The sequence below is a fragment of the Rhinolophus sinicus genome, chromosome 1 (assembly GCF_057876585.1).
Source record: "Rhinolophus sinicus isolate RSI-liver-muscle chromosome 1, RSI-T2T, whole genome shotgun sequence".
Taxonomy (NCBI): Eukaryota; Metazoa; Chordata; class Mammalia; order Chiroptera; family Rhinolophidae; genus Rhinolophus; species Rhinolophus sinicus.
Window position 1 is genome coordinate 143,386,872 of NC_142501.1, and position 23,815 is coordinate 143,410,686.

Here is a 23,815-nt window from a genome sequence, read left to right on the forward strand (position 1 = left end):
TTGACCAGAGGTTTTCAAAGGTTAGTCAAATGCTCAAACCACATTCTTAGTATCGAGTGAGATGCCAAAGATGTCACTGTCAAAAAAAAAAAAGAAAGTACGGAGAAAGCTTCTATTTTAATTCAGGGGCACAGGAGAATATGGTAATATGGTATAGGGCATATGTCAACAATATGACTTATTACTAAGACTACAATAAATAGCAAAGTTTTTCCCTGGAAACAAAAATTTTAATTATTAATATACCAAGATGCTCCCACAGCCAACATACCTGGAGAAGGAGCCTTTCAAAAGCCAGGAAGTTGTCCCACTTGGCAGTCTGTGGGTGTTTCAGAGTTTGAACAGTGGCCAGCCCAAGCTGCAAGAGTCCACAGTGATTCATTAGAGCTTTGAGATTGTTCTTGAAGAGGTGAATATAGGACGTCAGCTGCCCCGGAGTAACTCTCCCTGGAGAAACATAATAATTTATCAGTGAACCCTCTTCTGGGAGTGGTAAAAATAATGAGAAGAATGCCATTAATAATACTAACTGCCTTATATTGGGGCCGAATTTCAGAGTTGACTGCAAGCTTTGCTAAGCTATTGTGATTTTTACAACATGGTGACAACAGTGAAGCTGAAAGCATCACCTGCATTTTGAAAGTAAGGAAACAGATGTTAAGTGATCTGGCCAAGGTCATATTGCTAGTAGAATTCATTTTCTAATTCTGCAGTACCCTGGAAATAAGTTCTCAAATAAACTCACACAAATAAATATTTGTTGAGCTCAAACATGGAGTACCTCATCAAGACATATGATTTAGCAATCTAAGAAGCAAGATCCTAATTTTGTGTATATGTATATAAAGAGGAGAAATGTTATGACTGTAGCTAAAACTTTATCACTGATATCAGTGGGTTCATGACAATACAAGATAAAAGCTGGCTGTTACATGAAACGTAAATGTATAGAACACCAGGGTGGCAAAAACACTGGAAGATGACATATCAGAAGGAAGGGTTTGGTATGGGTGATGTAACACATTTGGTACAATGATCACCTAGATTTAGAACAAAAGAACCCACATCGTAAAAAACTAAAGATTGTGCAAAAACAAAAACAAAAGAAGAACTTGCTGAAGATTCACTCCTTCGGGGCTTCTAAGTACAACTTTTGCCTATACCAGTCCTTGGATTGAGTCACTTCTCACTCTCCAATCTGTCTAATTTAATTCTTGCCACTTACCACTGCTATGCACAAAACTCCTGAACGCCACAAATTCTCTCTATTGGGCAAGAAGGCACTGGGGCCAAACATAGATGCAAGTCAAGTTCATCTTTCCTACACATCACACCCACGCTGTGTTTGTAGGTTGCTCACCGGTGTCTGAAACTAAGTCTGTTATATTCAGGTTTGTTAATAATACTTGGCAATGAAATCACCTGTCTTTATTGAGCACTTTACAGTTTACACAATGCAGCCATGCCCTCTTCTGATTCTCACTGCAACGCTTCGAGGTAGCAAACAAGGCATGTGCTGCCTCCTTAGCCCCAACTGGGGCACTGAGAATTTAGTGTCTTACTCTGTGCTAAATGGCTGATATCACTTAATAAATGGCTTCTGCTATAGAACATAATACACAAAAAATAAAGACCTAGACAGAAAAAACTTACAAGCCTGAGAAATATTCTTTTCATTACATTTTTTTGAGGATATTAAGAATTTTGAAGCTCCTTCTTACCAGTTTGTCAGGGTGAGCATCTAAAGAATAAGAATAGCAGGAATGATAAGTAGCAAGGTGAACCTCACTAGTTTCTTTGTTCCCTTGATACAGCATGAGTTCATTCGTGATTCTCCAAGCAGCAAGCTAAGGATTAGCTTGCTTAAAGGGCTACTAGAGAAAAGCCTCATGAACTCTGTTTGGTTTTGAGTCAGGCTTATTAAGGTATCATTTACATACAGTAAAATTTGCCCTTTCCTGGTGTACAATCTTACGAATTTTGACAGATTATGGTAAGCACTGTCATAATCAAGATATAGAACATTTCCAGCATTCCAGAAGTGCCCCCCCCCCTTCGTAGTCAATTCTCTTTTTCCACCCCCTAGCCCTTGGTGAACACTTATCTGTATTTATCTGATTTCTGTCCCATACTTTTGCCTTTCTGGAAGGTTATGTAACTGGAATCGTACAGTACATAGCCTTTTGAGTTTGGCTTCTTCCACTTTAGCATGATGTCTTTGTTATTGACCTATGTCACTGCTTATATTCGTAGATTGCTCCCTTTGGGGGCTAATATTCCATTGTATGCATGTGCCACAATTTATCTATATATTCACCAGTTAATGATGATCTGGGTTGTTTCCAATTTTTAGAAATTGTGAATAAAGCCTTCACAAACATCCATCTGCAGGTTTTTATATGTGTATGTGTGTGGACATATGGTTTTATTTTTCTTGAGTAAATTTCTAGGACTGGTGTTGCTGGGTCATATGCTAAGCATACATTTAACTTTATAAGAAACTGACAAACTGATTTTCAAATATGCTGCCCCACCAGCAACATATGAGAGTTATAGTTGCCTCACATCCTCACCAGCACTTGATATTTATTGCCAGTTATTTGGAATTTAGTCATTCTAACAGGTGTGTAGCAATATCTCATTGTGGTTTTAATTTATATTTTTCTAATGACTAACAATGTCGACCATCTTTTCCTGCATTTACTTGCCACCTAATATCTTTTTTAGTGACATACCTGTTCAAACCTTTCTCCCATTTTTTATCAGATTGTTTATTATTATTGAGTTGTGTCATTAACTTTTATTAATTCATTGTTTCAACATATATTTCTGTGCCAGGCACTGTTCTTGCTGTTAAAAATAAATCCATGGACAAATCAGACAAAAATCTCTGACCTCAGGGCCAAAAAATAAAGAAGACAAATTACTCCTTGATGCTCTCCTAATTAAATCAGCCTCCTACATGTCATTCTCTCTTAGTGGATGGGGACCTTTTGTGCCGATAATTAACATGTTTACACAATGACATCTTCACATGTTAAATATTAACAGTAAATATAGGAAAACAAATTTTTACACAAAATGGGTTCAAGTCTAAAATCACCATGAGCCCCATTTATTTGTTTATACCCTGGAGTGCAGGGGATGACAGCGTGGTTCCTGGACACATAGAGTTTTGTCTATCAAGAGAGATATTCATAAAACAATTACACAAATAATCACTTAGTCAGTATTGTGATAAGTACTGCTAAGGAAAAATACAAGAGGTCTTAAAAGTATGAAAGGCTCTACCTGATAAGAACTGCCTCCTCTCCAACCCTACCTCCACAACTGAAGGAGGAGGAATTAAACAGGCTCAAATTACATGCAATCTATTCATAATACGACTGTATTTTACAGAGTCCATAGAAATGGAAATCATCAGAGAAAGTCATCAGAGGGTCTGTTTAGATTTCTATTGTAATAATGATATGCTCCATTTAAAGATAAGAGTGTCTTTGATTCAAACACATAGTTGAAATTTTTATCCAGGTAGCATTTCCTAGCTCAGACGCGGACTCAGTAGCCATATTTACATAATGTCACCTTCCCACACAAGGAAAGTAATCCAAAGGAATAAATAGGCATATTTCACAACAGGGAATGCCAACAGAACATTGTGAATTTAGCAATTATTCACCCTTGCTGCTCTACTCTATTCCTCTCTGTATATCTTTTTCTTACACACACAAGCCACTAACACTTCATAATATATGTCATGAAAACAGATTTTGGGGGGTAAAAATCCATAACATGCTAATCTGAATTTAGTAAAAGAGTACTTCACACAGATGCTTTAAAATATAGGCTAGTGACACTTTCACAATCTTAAACTTAATCACAGCCTTATATAAAATAAGTCAAAATCAACTAATTGACTACCAAAAATACTATAGTGAGACTAACGACTTGAGAAAGCTTTTCAGTTCATATAAACTAAAACAGCAAGCAACTAGAACCAGGTGTTGAAAAAGTCATAGACAGAACATTATTCATAGCTCACATTACAAAAACAAAAACAAAAACAAAACCTTGTCAGGCAGATTTACACGGTGATTTTAAAATGTCAACACATTTTTTAAAGCCATAAAAACAAGGGTCATTTTATACCAAGACTGCATAACATATAGCAACTTTTTTTTCTTTTTTTAAAATTAGTTTCAGGTGCACAAAACTATGTAATAGTTAGACGTTTATCATTTATATCCCTCACATAGTGACACCCCCTCCCCCTTCCACAACCCCTCTGACATCGCACACAGCCATTACATTTCCACTGTCTCTATTCCTAATGCTGTACTCCGCTTCTTGTAAATATATATACTAAAATTGTAGTTGACATTCATTATTGTTCAGCTTCAGCTTTAGGTGTACAGTGCAGTGATCAGGCATCTATATCATCCCTGAGGTGGTCTCCCTAATGAGACAAGTGTCCATCGTATACCCTACAAAATCTTTACAACATTATTGATTACATTCCCCAACTTGACTTTCGTATCCCTGTAGCAATCTTGTGGTTACCGATTGTGCTTTCTAATCCCTTCACCTTCCCCCTTATTCCCACCCCCCCATCTCGCAACCCTCAGTTTTTCCTCTATGTAACATATAGCAACTTTTTGAAAAGTGGCAATTTGAAATAAAAGAACGGTTTTCAAGTAAGAAAACTATTAGGCTTTCTTTTTCTTTTTTTATAGTTTTTAAGAAACAGAAACAGGCTTCTGGATTCAATTCAAGAGAAAAACACAAAATTTATCAACCATCAATTCTCTATATATTTTAAAACTCATGAAAATATAATTACCTCTTGGGAAAGGAGACAGATTTGGAAAACAAAAGGATTTAATATCTTACTATTGTCTGCAATACTTACAATATTGAAATCAAAAGCACTATGGAGCCTATTTTTCTACTTACTATATACACTTAATAAATTATAACTTTCTCAACTTGTTTCATGGCTTGTTAAAACATATTTAAAATATCTACACATATATGAGTTTTTGTTGATATTCTTAAAGAGTATTCTGTCAGTGCCAGGCTTGATTTAACCACAAAATTGTCTTAATGGTACGAAGCAACCACCCACAGAAATTTGTCTAAAATAACATATTTGCTATTAAGTGGTTTTAAAAAAAACTCTTGATATAAGAAACAGTAATACTGTCATTTCATGTTTTTTATTCATTTTCCTAAAAACAATAATGAAAATCCAGTGTGTGCAATTTGAATAAACAAAGTATGCGCTGTAAGACTTGAATGACCAGAAATCAGCATCTCATTTATCGCCTTTTCAATCACTTTTCTAATATAATAAAGGCAAAGTACATTAAAATATTTAAATAGAATATGTTCTGCTAAAACTCTGCTTTATTAGCTCACACACAAACAGTAATCATTTCAATATTACACAAAAGTCACATCTGTTCAGGTGCTCTTCTTTCTCATTATTTTAACATTTTGTGCCACCAAACATGGCAGCTGAATCCAAAATAGACGAATACAGCTGAACACGGGAAGCCACAAGAGGAACGGAGCACTGCACGCAGCTCCGAGGCATGCCTCGCTCTTCCGCTTGCTCTGCCTGGCCGTGTTTCTGCCTCAGGAGGGCTTCCTGTGTACTTCTACCTGATTTTCAGTGCCCTCGTCTCCATACCTAAACTGAGCTCCAAACCTGTTTCTACCTTCTTCCAGTGAGCAACCTTCAACTCTTTTGTTCACAGAAAGTCCTGTATATGCTGTAACACATCTTTACTTCAGGAATTTAGCATATATTTTTAACTGTGTTAGTATTTTTATCAAGATTCTTACTGTTTTTATTAGTGCTGTGATTATAAATTTACATAGATTTTTAAAAATTAAATTTATTGGGGTGACGATGGTTAGTAAAATTACATAGGTTTCAGGTGTACAATTCTGTAACACATCATCTATATATCACATTGTGTGTTTACCACCCAGAGTCAGTTCTCCTTCCATCACCATATATTTGACCCCATTTACCTTCATCTAATATCTCCCTCCCCCCTTTCCCTCTGGTAACCACTAAACTATTATCTGTGTCTATGAGTTTTTGTTTCTTTGTTTGTCTTGTTCCTTTGTTGCTTTCAGTTTTACATCCCACATATCAGTGAAATCCTATGGTTCTCGGCTTTTTCTGACTTATTTTGCTTAGCATAATAATCTCAAGATCCATCCATGTTGTCACAAATGGCAGTATTTCATCTTTTCTTATGGCAGAATAGTATTCCATTGTGTATATATACCACATCTTCTTTATCCATTCATCTATCGAAGGACATTTTGGTTGTTTCCATGTCTTGACCACCATAAATAAAGCTGCAATGAACATTGGAGCACGTGTGTCTTTATGGATAAATGTTTTCAAATTTTTTGGATAGATACCCAGGAGAGGGATTGCTGGGTCATATGGTAATTCTATTCGTAATTTTTTGAGGAACCTCCACACTGCCTTCCATAGCGGCTGCACCAGTCTGCATTCCCACCAACAGTGTATGAGGGTTCCTTTTTCTCCACAGCTTCACTAACACTTATTATTTGTCTTGTTGATGATAGCCATTCTGACTGGGGTGAGGTGATATCTCATTGTGGTTTTGATTTGCATTTCTCTGATGATTAGTGATGTTGAGCATCTTTTCATATGTCTATTGTCCATCTGTATGCCCTCTTTAGATTTTTGAATGGGTTTCTGCTAACAATATTTTTTTTATCACCCTTCAACACCTAGTACGTGACTTTGCAAAACAAGTTTTCTGGGAATACAAACGCAGAGGGTGTCAAAAAATTTATACACATTTTAAGAAAGGAAAAAAACTGTATTAATTGTAATACTCAATATATACCAATAACAAATGATGAATTATAAGCCACGTTTGACTTCTGCAATTACAACAGGTGCTGAAAGTGGTTACCATCAGCATCCAGACACTTCTGATTATGGTGAACTACTGCTTGAGCACAGATAACATCTCTTAAATATGTATACATTTTTTTTGGCACCCCCAGTATATGACAGCAAAGACACCCATAAGGACACATAGACAAAGGCAACTCTATTGCCACTAAACTATTGGTTGGTAGGCAGTACCATCAGAAAAAATTCCAAATGTTCACTCAACAGTTAACATAAGAGAACCAGAATCTTGTGTATGAAAGATGGTTTAGGAGTTTGTAAATACTGTACAAACGGCTCATAGTGTAGACTGAGCACATAGGTTTGTATTCTCTCCTCATTGCATCAGAATGACAGAAAAGAGTAACAAAGGATAGGAGCACACAACAACAAAGAGTGGTGAGATAGTCCATAAGCAGACAAAGATTTCGAACACTTTTTGCCCCCATCTATTGGTTATCTTGGTAACTTACATTATATAAACTTTTTTTGTTCTGTCAACTACAAATGGCATCCTACACCTTTTCATGTTCTAAGAAGAGGATATTAGCCACCCTCACCCTTCCCTTTACTTTTTATTTCCCCTTTCATCTTTCAAATCATCTTTACTTTTTCTTCATAGGGAAAAACTTTTATATTTAGAATTAACCAGCTGGATTCAATTTAGATGATCCCATTTTGTTCGGAATATCCAAAGCATCCTAGTCAGGAGCCAATCGAGCATATGCCTTCTTCTCTCCATCAGGCCTGATCAGGGGGCTGACCTTGGCCATGTCAATGTCACACAGCTTCTGCACAGCCTGTTTGATCTGGTGCTTGTTGGCCTTGACATCCATCCACAATGAACACAAGTGTATTGTCTTCTCTCTTCTTCATGGCTGACTCGGTAGTTAGGGGGATTTGATGATGGCAGAATGGTCAAGTTTTCTTCTCCTGGGGGGTGTTCGTCTAAAGAGCTGCAGTGTCTTGGGCAGTCGGAAGGTGGGTGACGTGCAGATCTTCATTTTTTGTGGCTGTGGACGCCTTTCAGCTCCGCTTCTTTGCATTTGAAGCCTTTGCTTTGGCTTTGGGAGCAGAGGGTGTTCCTTTTTCGCTTTCAGCGCCATCTTCGTGAAAAAGCAAATCGTCTTTACTTTTATTTTTATCTGGCCAAAATTGATAGCATTTATATTTTGTTCTGTAACTATAATTTAGTTTTATGTGCTTATTCTATAGTTTGATTCAAAAAGTTCACAATCAATAGTGTTTGCATCATTATGAACTATATAACTATTAATGACAGAGTCAAATTAAAATTCTGTGCTATGATTACATTTCCTATGCATATTATACGCTTTGCACCTAGAATGCTCGGTGGCCTTCAGGGCAGGGGGTGCAGTGTATCATCTGCCTTAATCAAAGCTTCCAAGTATTCTGATCTTAAATATACTGCCTTATCTCTAGACTCGGTGTGTCTTGTGGGTTTTTTTCTTCCCTCCCTGAATACTTTACTACCAAACACCTTCATTCTTCAGGTCCATTTGGGTGGATGGTTCTTCAGGTCTTTGTACACAGCCAGCAACCTGGAACTCCCTTTATTGCTCTCTTCTGTGGGCACACTGTTTACATCCCAGACTTTTCTTTCTTGGTGTACTCCTTCTTTTGCTGGATATCCTCAACTAACTTCCTCAGAAATATATGCAGAAACAAAGTTCTTTTATGTCTGAAAAGGCTTTTTATTGCCCTCAAAGTTTAATAATAGTTTATCTGGGTCTAGAATTCTTGGTTAAAATAATACTTTGCTTCTCTATCTTCTGGTTTTCAGGTTGCTGACAAGGAATGTGCGCTACTCTACTGTTCCTTTGCAGGTGAGCTTCTTTTTTCCTTCTTAGAGCTCTTAGATCTTCTCATTCTCTTGTGCTCTGAGGACTCACAGTAATTATGTCTAATTTAGAGGATTTTTATTCTTTCTACTTGCTTCGCAGAAGTCAAGTTGATTTCTTCACATCTGGGAAAGTCTCACGTTCTTTCTTTGCTAATTTCCTATTCTCTACTTTCTCTCTCTTTATGAAACTTCTAATAATTCTTGGACTTCCTGGATGGCTTCATTTTAGGAGCTTTTCTTGATTTACCCTCGTATCTTTAAACTTTGGCTGAATTTCATTTTCACAATAATATCCTTATGCCCAAGAGCTCTTTTTAAAGTAACAGCTTCATTAAAATATAACTCGAAAACCATAAATTTCACCCCCAAAGTGTACATACAATTCATTGCTTTTTCCTATATTCACAGAGCTGTGCAATCATCACCGCTACATAATTTGAGAACATTTTCATCACCCCAAGAGCAAGCCCATACCCAAGTCAGTTATGAAAAATATATACAGCTATAAAGCCATACATAGTAGAATATAACCTGAATATAATTTTCAGTTGGGAGACATAACTGTAGTTACCTATACCAGAAAACTGAGAAACAACAGAAATGAGAACATTCAAGTAATTATAGCTACAACTGAATTCTGATTTTAACATAATATCATCATTTTTATCATATTAAAAATATTTTTAATTGAAGTATAAGTTCCTAGAAGGTAAAAGAGGAATGGAAGAGTACTAACTGATGGAGCAAAACAAACAATACAAATAAACATCCTACTCTCAGCCACCCAAAAAGGCTTTGCCTAGAATAAGTGAAAAGCCACTGCAGCAACGAGGGAGCCACCTGCCTGGAAGGTACAAGCAACTCCATACAGAAGCCTCAGGTATAACAGAGGTGGAGAGTGATGAGTATAACATAAAGCACACAAACCTTAAGTGTACAGTTCAGTTAATGTTTATATATATATATATATATATACCTATCCATGAAACCACCACCCAGATCAAATTATAGAATATGTCAAACACTCTAGAAGAGTCTCCCGTATACTTACCCAGTCAATAATCCCATAAGGTACAGCATTACTTTTATCTCTATCACCACAGATCATTTTTGTCTGCTTGACAAAAATAGAATTATACTCGTACATATCTACTCTTTTGTGTCTAGCTTCTTTTGGTAACAGTACCCAAAATCTCAATCCTTTTTTTACGGTGTTTTATTGCTCTATATGACTATACCAGCTTCTTTATCCATTCTGCTTTGAAGGACACTTCGGTTCTCCAGTTTGGGGCCATTATAAATAATGATGCCATGAAAATTCTAATAGATGCCTTTTGGTACACATAAGCACTCATTTCTTTTGAATATATGCCCAGGTGTGAAACTGCTGGGTGGGTGTACACTTGGCTTTAGTTGATACTGTCAGTTTTCCATGGAGTGTCAATATCTTCACACATTTTAAACATGATTAAATTGAACAATTTAACATAATTTTTAGAGTATACATGTAACGTTTAAAATGAGGTACAACTGTATGATTATTATTTTTTCATGGTATTTTATGCTGCATAGCCAAAACTTAAATAAGAGTGAGAGAAAAAAAGCACGATGGAAACCACATTGACATACTACAGTATTGGCATGCATCTTTATTTTTCTCGTTAGTTGTTTACATGTTTATTCACCTAATTACAGTGAAAAAGGCCTGGAAGGCAAGATACTAATGTAGGAACAAAGGTTACACTGAAGAGCAAGATAGTGGGGACAGGAGAAGGTACTTTCACTTTCTGTTTTACATATATTATGATTGGAATTTTCTAGAAACGTGCTAATATTACCTTTCAAGTAGTCTCTTGATTCTAAAATAAAATCATGTCTGTCTCATGTAGAATGAACAAATGTATATTTTTCACTGGAAAATTTGATTTTATTGCTATCACTGATTTGTACAGTGGATGAAACATTGCCTTTCAACAGATAAAGAAACAGAAGAGTAATAATAACTGCCTGCTTCCCACTTCTGTTGAGGTCAAAGGGCAAAGAAATATGGTTAACTTGCAGGTGGAAAGATTTAAGTCAGACATGAGAAAAAAATGTCACGATCGGGATGACTATTAGACATTGAAACAGTTATTAAGGAGGGAAGAGGAAAGACATTACAAATCTTCTCCCATAGGGATTTGAAGGGCAGTATATGCAGCCATCTGTATAGTGAAACTTGGATAAAGCCCAGCTGGGAATTTATGTCCACTTTTATAACACCATAAATACTAAAGGAGGTTTTCTGGGATATCCTTTAAACACAAATTTTGAGCTCTACAGCATTACCAAGAGAGACTAAGAAACTAATGCAAAAAGAGCATTTTCATTATATGAATTAATTCAATCAAAGGGGTCCAAAATTCAGAAATCTAGCAAGACATGTTTTCAGGATAGTATGGAATAAAGTATAACTGTTGCGAGACCAAAGGGTCACAAACAGAAAATAAACAACTCTCCCTGAAAGTTATACAAAACAGTGAAATATAAAACCATCAGAAACATTTATGGTTTGGCTTTCTTTGGAAAAGGAGCTTTCCTGAGGCTAACTTAAACACTACATCGACATTTATAAACTCAGCAGAGAGCATGGAAAGGACCAGATAGATTACCCCTGTTATCAAGGGGGCAGGCAGGCTACCAGGTTGCCAGGCAAGGGGCATTTCCTTGCTGGGTCCACTATGACTTGGAAAGAAATTTCTGTTCTCAGGGGAAGCCTCTAAGTAAAGAAGCCTCCACCTTGCAGCCATGAGCCTCCTAAGCATATCATTCTCTGGGGGTTTTTAAACTCCTAGTCCATATTCTCATGTTGAGGGTCCCTAGTGCTGAGAAAACATAAAAATTAGCAAGAGGAAGAGGAGGAGAAAGATGACGAGGGAAAAAGGACAAAAAGAATATTCACCAATGTAAGTTAAAAATATAAAGCCACAGTTTCAAGAGACATAAGAAATTCAGATTCCCATTTTGCAGATGAGAAAATAGAGAAACAGAGGTAACTCAAGCTCTGTTTTAGGTGATAAAGTGTAAGAGAGAAGCATTTGTTTAGTAACCTCAATACTTCCAGGCATTATTAATTCAATGAGAACTCTTTCCGTCTCTCTAGATTCTCCTCTTCTTCCTACCCCTAAATGGATAGGGCTCTGCCTTCAACCCTTTTCTCACTCATTCTGCCTTCTCTCTGTGGATGATTACCCTTGTACTATCATTCCTTTCGAAATACTATTATATTTCCTTTAGAAATATAATATACAGCTTCAACATAATCACTAGGTAACTAAATCCCAAATCTCTCCTTTCACTTCTGGAAACCATTACTCTAGTCACACATTAGGATTTGTTCCCTGAGATGATCAGGGAACAAATCCTACAGAGAGAATAATTTCACTCCTAGATCTGGTAGAGTACTCTTCATATATAGTTGCAGGACCACTGATCATTATTTTTATAACGTGTTTTATCCACCCAGAAAACAATAACGCTATACATTCCTTTCACAGAACACCTAAATTTCAAAACCACTATGTTTCACATATGTAATCATCTCATCTAATTAACAAATTTCCAGGTATTAGAATTCACATTTTGCAGACAGAGAAACAGATTCAGCAAAGTTAAGTTATTTGCTCATTTGAAAACAAGTATTTTATGTTTCCTCTCCCCTACAAGGATCTAATACGTAGTATAGACACATAATAAATCTTTTCTAAATGAATAAAAACAATTGTCTACTACCTCTAGATCTGGATAAAAATTCCAGTGAGCCTTCTCCACTTCCATTTTGACATCTAACTATGATTCCAATGAGCTCTAGGAAATTATGCCTATCTTGTACCCCAGAAAATATGGCACTCTCTTAAATAATGGTTCTCAAAGATGTTCCACGGACCAGGGACCCTGAGACACTTTCATGTAGTCAGAAAAGTAAAAACGATTTTCATAATAATACGAAGATGTACTTGATTTTGTTACTAAGCTGTATTTGCAGTAATGGTACAAAAACAACGGCAGATAAAAGTGCTGGCACCTCAGCACCAATCAAAGCAGAGGCACCAAATTATACACATCATCACTTTCCCTTCCGAATGGCCATTATGAAACTGTAAATGTTATTAATTTTATCAAATCTCAACCCTCAACAAAATGTCAATAGCCTGTGGAAAGAAATGAGATTTATACAAAAAGCATTTCTGGTGCATACTGAAGTACAATGATTGTCTTAAGAAAAAGCACTGGTGTGGTTATTTGAGTTGTGAACTTTCCACACTGTTTTAATGGCATACAATTTTTACTGGAAGAGACAATTGAAAAACTATGGTTCTTCACACATTTTTTCCAAAAACTGCATGAAATGAGCCTGTCACTTCAAGGAAAACAATTGACAGTTTGTATTGTAAATGACAAAAGTCACGTTTTCATGAAGTGAAAATTATAATTTTGGGAAATTCATATCTGCCCCTATATTTTCACATTCCCAGTACTTACAGATTTTTTAATGATATCAGTGGGGATATCAACCAATGTGGTTTTGTTATATTGTATAATAGGGGTCAACATTTGGAAGCGCTGCACAATTTAGAGAACCAATACTTTCCAAGTGCCTAATGCACAATGGTATAAAATAACGTATGTATAAAAGATCCATTCAAAGTGCAAAAGAAACCAATGAGTTTTAATGTAACAGAAAATTCAATGATATGGTTACATATTCTACATTGCAATTAACCTATAAGAAATTACCTCTTGTAAAGTTGGTATTGTATCAAAGAAGAGTATCTGAAACTTTCGCAAAATTTATTAAAATATTCCTTCCTTTTCAAACTGCATATCTTTGTAAGGTCAGATTTTCTTTATATACTTTATTCAAAATAATAATCACTATATTCTGAATGAAGCAGATATGAGAATATAGCTGTCTTCTATTAAACCAAACTTTAGAAATGTGCGAAAATGTAAAACAGTGCCACTGTTCTCACTACTTTATTTTATTTTAGAAAGTAAGTTTTTTTACAAAAATATGTTATTCATGTTAACATGCAGTAAGTTTCTTATAATATTTTTATATTACTTAATGAATACTTTAAAATTTGTCCCTGCTTGAATTTCTAATGTGATATTTTCTTTCAATCTACCTACCTAATCTATCTATCTATCTCACAGATATCAATAGATACAATCTACATAAATAAAAGTTCTTTGGATTGTTTTAGCAATTAAACTTTTTCCTTTAACAGAATGCTGTTTATTTCTCCAGGTGCTCATAATGTTTTAATATTGCCTTCTACTGAGAAACTTTATATTTAAGATCTGAGGTTTCAATCATGAGATCCCTCTCAGTGAATTTAAACACACGAGGATCATCAATCTAGAATTAAAATCTCTGTTGAATGTCACAAAAATATTAGAAGCCTCTATCACAGTCAGAAAAATGTACACTTCAGTAGAATTTACAGCAGGGGTTGGGAAAACAGTGCATAGCTCAAAACACATTTCATAATTTTAAATGCTGCTAGAAAAAAGTATTCCAGGCATGTACTATAACAGAGCATAACTTCTTTTTTATGATGAGCTATATGATAAGCACTTTTCAAATACCAATGTTTTATTATGTTTGAATTCCAGCTCTTTTCCTTACTGCTAATGGTTATATATCTGTTGGTATATGGAAATGAGACACACCAGAAATTCTGACTAGTATTCTGACTAGTGATATGAAACAGAAATGGGTAGCTAGCCACACTGTGTTATTTTTTACTAAATTATAGTTGGTACATGAATAGATTGTGATTTGGGCCAATCTTTTTGGCCCTTTTACAACAAAAATTTGCTAACAATTGTCTGTTTCTTTTCTTCTTCTTTTTCCCCACCTTCTCCACGCCCTCTCCCATACCATGTATGGAGTTTGGGGATAAAGCAAACCATTTTACCTAAACTATTTTTGGTCAACAGAAAACTCAAACATTTAAATTTAAATCCTTATGGGGTTACCCATCATTTTTGTTTTTCCTGGCTCTGATTATTTTTAAAAGATGCAGCCCTTTAGAAAAGTGTGTTGATCTTTCAAGAGTCCTGCAATGAGCAACAAAAACTGATTTATGCCCTGTGATAGCGTCATAAGGTTATATCGCTGAAGCACAATATAAATTAACCTTATCACGAAGACCCTTTGTTCATTCCTACTTTTCTTTTCTTTCTTTCTTTCTTTCTTTCTTTCTTTCTTTCTTTCTTTCTTTCTTTCTTTCTTTCTTTCTTTCTTTCTTTCTTTCTTTCTTTCTTTTTTATGGGTAGGAACATTCCTACTTTTCTTAAATGATGAAATGAACTACTATTATTTCAACATACTCATGGATAAGGAACTCTACAAGGTAAACACGCTTGTTCTTAATGTGCACCTAGAACTATGGAAATTAAAAAAAAAAGGAAGGAAGGAAGGAAGGAAGGAAGGAAGGAAGGAAGGAAGGAAGGAAGGAAGGAAGGAACGAACTAGAATTAATAGTCAAATGCCGGGGGGGGGGGGGGTCTCAAAGTAGCAGCTTTATTTCTACCCTGAAACAATAGTAGGACTTCTGGTATTGGTTGTACAAAATGAGGATGATTTTACAAATAAAGAACATATTCTCTCACAGCAGAATGCATGGGTTTGAATTTCAGTCCTATGCGTTATCAGATGTATGGCCTTGCGCAATTTAATTTTTCTTGATTCCAGTTTTCTTTATCTGAAAAATGGGCTAGTAATTGTACCTATCTTATCAGAATTACTGTCAGAATTAAATAACACGTGTAAAGAGTTAGAAGAAGACCTGGCACATTATAAGTACTCAAGAAGTGGTATTTTCACTTTTATCATCATTTTGTTCCTTAGAGCCCTCATATATAGTCACCTAACACACTAAGATTTATGATTTTTATTTCATATTGACCCTGTTAACATTTTTCCTTCTAGGTTCATCTACATTCGCTTACTTACCAAATTTTGATCTTCTATTCCAACTTGATATTTTGATTTGGGGGCTAGAAATCTCAGCAAAGAAAAATTTTCCCATCCAGTAAAATGTACTAATACTGGGGGTGCCAAAAAAATGTATACACATTTTAAGAGATGTTATGTACGCATAAGCAGTAGTTTGCCGTAATCAGAAGTGTCTGGACGCTGACGGTAATCACTTTGAGCACCTCTTGTAATTGCAGAAGTCAAATGTGGCTTGTATTCATCTTTTGTTATTGGTATATATTGAATATTAAAATTTTAATACAGCTTTCCTTTCTTAAAATGTGTATACATTTTTTTGGCACCCTCTGCATTTATTGGATATCTAAGAGCAGATTATAAGAGAGAAACATTTTTAAAATAAAGAAATAAACTTTTGCAAGTTTAAATTCTACCTAATAACCATATTCAAAAATAAATTCTACCTAACAACCAAATTCAATATCTATATTTAAGTATTTCCATATTAACAAAATTATTTAATTTAAAAAAGTAAAACATCAAATTCCTTTTCCAAAATCAAAATGTTAGTTCTCTGACTTTTTAATCAAAAGAAAAAAAGGTATTTAAAACTTAAATTCCATTGCAGCCAGATTCTTCTAATACTGAAGATAAAGCTGAATGTGGAAAACAAAAATGAGAAATGAGAAAAATGAGATACGTAATAAATACCCTGGTGAAAAAGGGATAACATTTATGTGACTGGACAGTTAGACCACTCTAAAGGTGAGGAGCCAGGCCAAAGCACATCCAATTGCTCAATTGTTTTGTCAGCACCGGAGTTCATTCATTAATTCAAAACCACTAAAAGAGTTTTCATCCACATTAAGAAGGGAGGGAGGATTTTTAAAAAGGAGAGAGGGGAGTAGGGATGGAAAAGAATGAAGGGAAGGTGGTCCAGACCAATTTCAATACTTCTAGATCAACGAAAGAAACTACAAGAATTATTCTTTGTAAACAAGGACCCTCCTAGATTCCCAAAATTGAGTCTAAGGGGTCATTGAGCCCCATGGGCAGCATGTACGTACGTCGTTTTCCCTACTCTTCCCTACTCACCCTTTGAACAGTTTACAAATACTTCAGTACTCTGACCTAGATGCCGTACTGGCTGGGTTAGCTCACCACTTAGAGCAGGCTGAGATGAACTCCCCTCAGAACTCCTGCAGATGCTGTCTACCCTGGGTGAAGTGCATACACTTACCCATACTCATCTTGATTGGCAGGTTTTCTCTGCTTGCTGCTTCCACTAGATGTCTCCGGACTTCCATCACTGCCTCTTTGTGCTTGCTGTTCAATAAGGCTTCCCACAGGGCTTTGGCTGCGGTGTCACTGCAATAAAATCATACAGAGCGTTAGAATACATTTCTACTGGATAATGGAAAGGGTTGAAAGCAAAATCATTTCTTAAATATCTTTTTTGAGCACTAATGTAGTCTTTCCTACTGATAGACTCTAAGCGTTAGGATTCGATAAAGACTATCTAATCCATTTTAATCAGCACAAAATATTGAGAAATTAAGGAGACAATAAAATCAAGCGAAAACACACACACAGAAAAGGAATAAAAGCTATATTGTGCTTTGAGAAGTGTGGGAAAAGCATATAGATACTTTTTTCAGATTTTGCATTTAAAAGTATTTTAGAGTATAGTTCAACATTTCTTCAGTAACACATAAATGTTACGTAAGTCAAAATTAAATACATGTCTAAAATGATTTATTAGTGATTATAAGCATATCAATTTGAGATAATACACTTGTCTGGGAAACACAAAACAATTAGCAATAAGAAATACTGTTCAAATAATCACTCAACAGAATTCCTAATGAGTAGATTTTTCTATTGAAGGAAAATCAAGAATTAGGCTAAGTAACCAGGGTCTTAAGTATCCCACTTTGGGCCTTAGGTTGGAAGGATGGCACTTACTGAAGCATTCACAATTAACTGTTGATGACAGCATGAAATACTGTATTATGCAGTCTCATCTGGGCTCACTTCTCCAACAGCCCTCTGTCTCACCCAACGTGTCGTGTCCGAACTATCAATGAGTACAGTGTTCTTTCCGGAAGACCTCTACATGTAGCCAAATACACACATTTGTAGTAACGTTTTAAAAACTGAATATAAAGAAACAAAGTTGACTTTTGTCCTCTTTCCAGGACTTTTTCCTCCACTTAAAGCTCCACTAACATCTCTTAGTATCCAGTTAGCAATACTTTGAAAATGCAGGCATTTTTAAAGTTCAGTTTTAAAAGATATATCTAATAAGATACTAATTTAGCTTGAAAGTTATATCCAATAAGGTATATCTTTCAAGTTTGAATTTGATTTGGAATAAGGGAATGATGTATTTCAGCACTGAGTTTAATGTCTGGCACATACTAATCTTTCATTAAACAGTAGTTGTTTTTATTATCATCTATTATACTTTTGTCTGAGTGCCTAACATCACTGCTCAACATATTCCACTTGTTCTGATCTGATCAAAATTGTCATCATAACGCTACATCTGATGTTCTGAGTTTAATTTAAATAAGCAGGTAAACTGCATGTCAAGCCCTATTCTCAGTGGTTGGGATACAGACAAAAAACAAGGCATTCGTTTCCAATGACTTAGAGTCTGGAAGAAGAGGCAGATTTATAAGGAAAGAAATGATCAAAAAGAAGTGTGATAAGAGGCATGCTCACACATGTTTCTGCGGCAGCACAGAGGAGGGGCCCTAATCCTGGCTGGGGGGACAAGGTCTCAGAGAACGATTTCTACTGGAAATAGGAGCAAGTACACAGACACAAAAACTCCAAAAGCAGCCAAGGAAAGAAGTTATAACCCGAGTGAAGGAGAATGGCAAAGAAAGTCTTCAAAGAAGACGGAAAACCTTCTTCACAAACCAAGAGGAAGAAGGACGTTTCAGAATTTGCAAAATCCTAGGTCTGTGACCCTAAGCAGTACTGCTCTGCTCCATGTTAAGCTGCCAGGGGACGGCCAGGAGAATTGAGGGCAAAAGAGAAGGTGGGAGCTACCCTCCGAGGGTCCTGCATTCTTTGTCAAGGCTTCTTGGCTTCAGTCTGTAGGTGACAGGCTGCCAAGGAACGTATGACTGATGCCACATTCTGAGAAGAGTCACATAGCTTAGCAGCTCATCTGCGAAGGAGATGAACAGTCTTTTTCCTCATTCAAAACTAGGTCTATTTCCTGTGGGGTTTTGGGAAAGTTACTTAATTTCTCCAAAGCTCTGAAGGCAGTGGAGAACCATTAAACATTTTTGAGCAGGGGAGTTATATTCCCAGTTTCTCAAATTTATAGTCCCCAATTGTTCCCTAGTTTTTATTTTCCAAAGCACCTCACCCCAAACCATAGGGATTTCTCACATACTCTCAACTCTGTATGCAGAACTTCTAGAATAGAACTGTACTGCCCTCCTCTTTTCCATGAAAATAATAGTGTCTCCAAGATCCCAGGAGCTTAGGTAATGCTGTGGTTGCCCCATCAGATTAGTGTGGTGATAAAAATGTGGGCTCTGGAGTCAGATAAATCTAAGTTCAAACTTGGATCCTTCACTCCTCACCCCCAATAGGCCCGTGGCCTCTTTGGTCTTCCTCAGGCCCTCCAAGCACAGCGGCGTCTTCTCGTCCTTTGCCAGTAAACGCTCTTCCTACAAATCCCCCTCTCTCTCTCCAGGCGTCTACTGAAACATCACCTTGTCACAGAGCAACTCCTTCCTAGCCTGTATTTAAAGAGAGAGGACAGCCCATTCCAGCACCATAACTTAGCACCCCATTACTGGGCTTTACTGTTCTAATAATCCTTGTTACCATCTGACTTATGTGTTTCCATGTGGATACGTGTGTTGTCTGTGGCCCTCATAGACACTAAGGGCCTTCTACGAAAACAGGACTTTGTTTTACTCATTGGTAATTTCCTACTACCTAGAATAGTGCCAGGCCTATGGGAGGTACACTCAGTGAAGACTGAATGAATGAATGATGCTTGCTAGTTATGTAACCTTGTGCACATACATCACTAAGGCTTTCTTTTCCCGTTTTCTCATCTGTGAGATGGAGGTAATAATAGCGACCACCTCACAGGGGGTTGTAAGGGTTAAATAACATAATGCTCATAAAGTACTCCCTGATTCACAGTAAATGTGAGTGGTCGTCTGGTTGTTATTACCACGACTATTGCTATGAATGATACTGTCATGTAATTCATGATGTTCAAGGGTTTGTAATACATTAGATGAATTCACTTAACTATATTGAGTATTTTTTTTTCATGTAACACTGATTTGTTCACACATACTTAAGTCACTTGGGGCTTGTCCTCTCTGGCTCTTTCCTCGTAAAACATTTTAGAAGAAATACATGGTCTCTAACACTGATGCCAAGTTAGGCCATGTTTCCTCGAAATTTGTTTTGATATAAACAATTCTGATTGTCTAGGGATGTGTGACAGTTTCTAATACCTACTTCCTGTCCACAACAGTTTCCTAAACACACTCTACTGACCCCCACGTCACACATAGTCATTTTAAATTACCAAGTTAATGTGCATGAATGAACTCTGCTTCTCTGAAGAACCAGCACTGACGAAGTCACAGTCACGCTCGCCAGCAGCTCTGCCGTGTCTTGCTCCCACGCCTTCCCCCAGTCGCTCTGTACTGTTGTGTGGTGGTTTACGCGCATACTCCTATGTTGGCATCTGAGTTGAGTGAGGGAATTGATCCTTGCCTTTCTCTAATATGCTCAGAAAAGTTGATCCAATTCATATTTCACACTATTGAAGTTTCACAATTCCTGATGTTGCATTTTACACATCAAGAAAAGTTCACTGAAATCCACACTACAATCATGATAGAGTATTTTATGTTATTCTTTATCCTGGCCAACTGTACAAACTTTCTATTTCCCTGACGAGGGAGCAAGCACACAGAGGCCAGTGTAGGAGACTACTGGTAGGCAGTATTGTAGTCTAACAGAACCAAACAACACGGGGGTCTGGTTCTGCCACTTCCCAGCCCTCTGTCCCTAGGAGAGTTACTGAATCTTTCTGCACATGCTTCTTCCTCTGTGAATTGGGGATGGTCATAGTACATATTCAGTGGGTTGATATGAGAACCGAAAGTGCTAATATATCTAAAGCACCTAGAACAATGCCTGATACGTATTAAATGCCCAATAAACATAGCAGTATCAGCAGCAGCAGGAGCAGTAATACTACACACACACACACACACACACACACACACACACACAAATCAAAGGTCAGCATTTTTTCATAAGATATAGGAGGAAGCCTATTTGAGAAGTACATTAGTCTTTTTCACCTACTTGCATGCATGTATGGATAACCATTGCCAGTAGCTTCAATTTCTAATATGAAAAGGTCAACAACACATAATGCAGAATTCATGATACTACTGAAACACTGAAAACTCTAACTCAAGCAATGCCCTTACATATGACATGCTGATGTAAAGAATTTTGATTTTTAGGAATAAAATAAGGAACTTTACTATAGATTACTTAGAGACTTACAGCTATAGTCATTTTTTTTAATGTAGACTTTTAAGCCATGACTTCTATGCCAGCTTCCTGTCATTAATTTAATTACACGGAAATTCTGTAGACTGAAACTAGCAGGACATTTTTAAAAAGGATTTGTTAAACTCATTGATACAGAGAACAAACTGATGGTTGCCAGATGGGAGGGGAATTGGGGGGCTGGGTGGAAAAGGTAAAGGGATTAAGAAGTACAAACTGGCAGTTATAATAGTCACGGGGATGTAAAGTACAGTATAGGGAATATAGTCAATAATATTGTAATAACTATGTGTGGTGCCAGGTGGATACTAGACATATCGGGGGATCACCTCATAAGTTATATAAATGTCTAACCTCTATGCTGTAGACCTGGAATTAATATCATATTGAATGTCAACTGTAATTGAAAAATTAAAAAAAATTTTTAAATAAAGTACAACTAGATTTGTTACTTTTAAGAGGAGTTAAATTCTATAAATACTTTCAGACTGGTTTATAAAGTGGATTACAACTTTTGCGGTAGAAGTGAACATGAAAGGTTTAATATTAATCACCTTTACATCTTCAGCAGGATGCTAACCTAACCCAACACCGATTAAAATCTATTTTTAATTTTTGAAGGCACTAACAAGAAAATTTAAATCTATGCCTGAGAAAAACACTACAGTTTCAAGCAAATCTAAGTGCTAGTAGATCCTATTTACGTGTAATCTAAGCCCTTTGAGCTCTACTGTAAACCTATTTCATCTCGCTTAGTCTTTTCCTTTAAGTTTAAGAATAGCTAGATAACATCTTTTTAATAATCAGGACCACCCAAAAACAGGTTATTTCTTTGTTTCATGAGGAACGTTTGTGAAAGGTAAATAAAATATAACACTAAAAAATACTTTTAAATACCACCCCTAAATTCTATTTTAGAAGTATTTCAGGATTTACAAAACAACTTCTTATATCTCATATGATTCTCATAAGCTAAGCCATTATCACTGCCCCACTTTAAAAATCCTCAGGGAAAGGTCTTTAAATGGCGAAACCAGGGCTCATACCCAAGTGACTGGTTTCTAAGCCCAGTGACCTTTGTACCACACCACGCCACGCTTGCACCATGCAACTCATCACAGAGCATCAATTACGTAGAAGGTCAATTATTTTCAAATTTGCATGTTGATTTTCTTTTCAAATCTTTAATATAGCCTCTATTTTCTGATTAAGTTTACATGTGGGCCCCATGTAAGACAGAATGTAATAGAGTGAAGAGTGAAACAAATTCACATTAACTCATGAAATAGATAAAACTTGCTCTCAGCATACTGGTTTAAACAAGATCATACTGTGTCCCTTGTACGTCACTATTAGCCATTGACAGCCACTTTGCTATACAGTGCCACTTTTATTCAACTCTCTTCTTTAAATATTTGTCTCCAAGAAGACATTGCTGGATTTTAAATCATTCTACATATATATCATTTATATAACTGAAAAGGCAAAAAACTAGTTTAAATTGCCCTGAGGTATTATTGCCAATCTAGATCTTATTTGATGTTCATTATATCCTTGGGAAAGAAAAAAGCAGAAATAGGCTCTAGCTATTTTACCAATGATAAAACTGAGACAAAACAAAACATTCTACTTTTATATTGTATATTTCAAGGAATCAATTGAAACAAATAATAGAGTAGAATATTTGTCCTATGAAGAGATCCATTTTGTTACTATGAAATGTAATGTTTCAATATTGTCAGTAACTACATGTCAAACACATACTAAATGTATCTCCTTTTTTGATAAATTATCTCATATCCTTAGAAATTAAACTGTTATGACAAATTGTCCTGTTTGAAGAAGACTAGAGGCCAAGAATATACACACAACAATAACCTGCTAGAATTAACTTTTTTCAAGTCTCAAGAGGCTTCTATACATAAAGATATGGTCCTTTCAGTTAACTCCTGGCTCTTTAGTCACCAGAACTACTCATTATGAATGAAATCTTAGAAATTCCTTGGTTTGGCATGCATGAAATGTCAAGTGCAGTCTACTAGAAACTAACAGGAAATATTCACCACCAAATAAAATATAAAGAAAACAGCATTAATTTTTAAAAGATGGCTGCATGTTGAATAATGGTGCTATTTCAATCAAGTGGAAGGCATGCAATTAAGAGACTAAGGGTGAAATGTGAATGCACACCATTATCTTGTGACTAAACTCAGAGAAATGGTTTCTTCAAGGCACGCACGGGAAGTTAAGCTTACTCACAGGGTTTGCAATAACAGTCACAGTATTCTAACAGAAACACAATGATAAAAAAAACGGGCAAACATTTTCAATTAATTTTAAACAGAGAGCAATCTGAGTCATAGTTTTTCACATCAGGGAATAATGGCTTCCATCAGTGGTGAGTTTAATGAGCTCTGAAGGCAGGTTGGTTAATTGA

At 36.1% G+C, this 23,815-nt stretch overlaps 1 protein-coding gene across 2 annotated transcripts in view; it reads right to left on the minus strand.

Moving 5' to 3' along the window:
- The window catches only part of SCFD2 (sec1 family domain containing 2), a 455,173-nt gene that overhangs the window by 405,993 nt on the left and 25,365 nt on the right, over positions 1-23,815 (minus strand). For both annotated transcript variants that reach the window (XM_019740184.3, XM_088790215.1), the window contains exons 3-4: positions 17,039-17,166; positions 272-447 (exon numbers count right to left, since the gene is read on the minus strand). In XM_019740184.3, the coding sequence (XP_019595743.3) occupies positions 272-447; positions 17,039-17,166 (304 nt within the window). The remainder of the gene's footprint in view (positions 1-271; positions 448-17,038; positions 17,167-23,815) is intronic.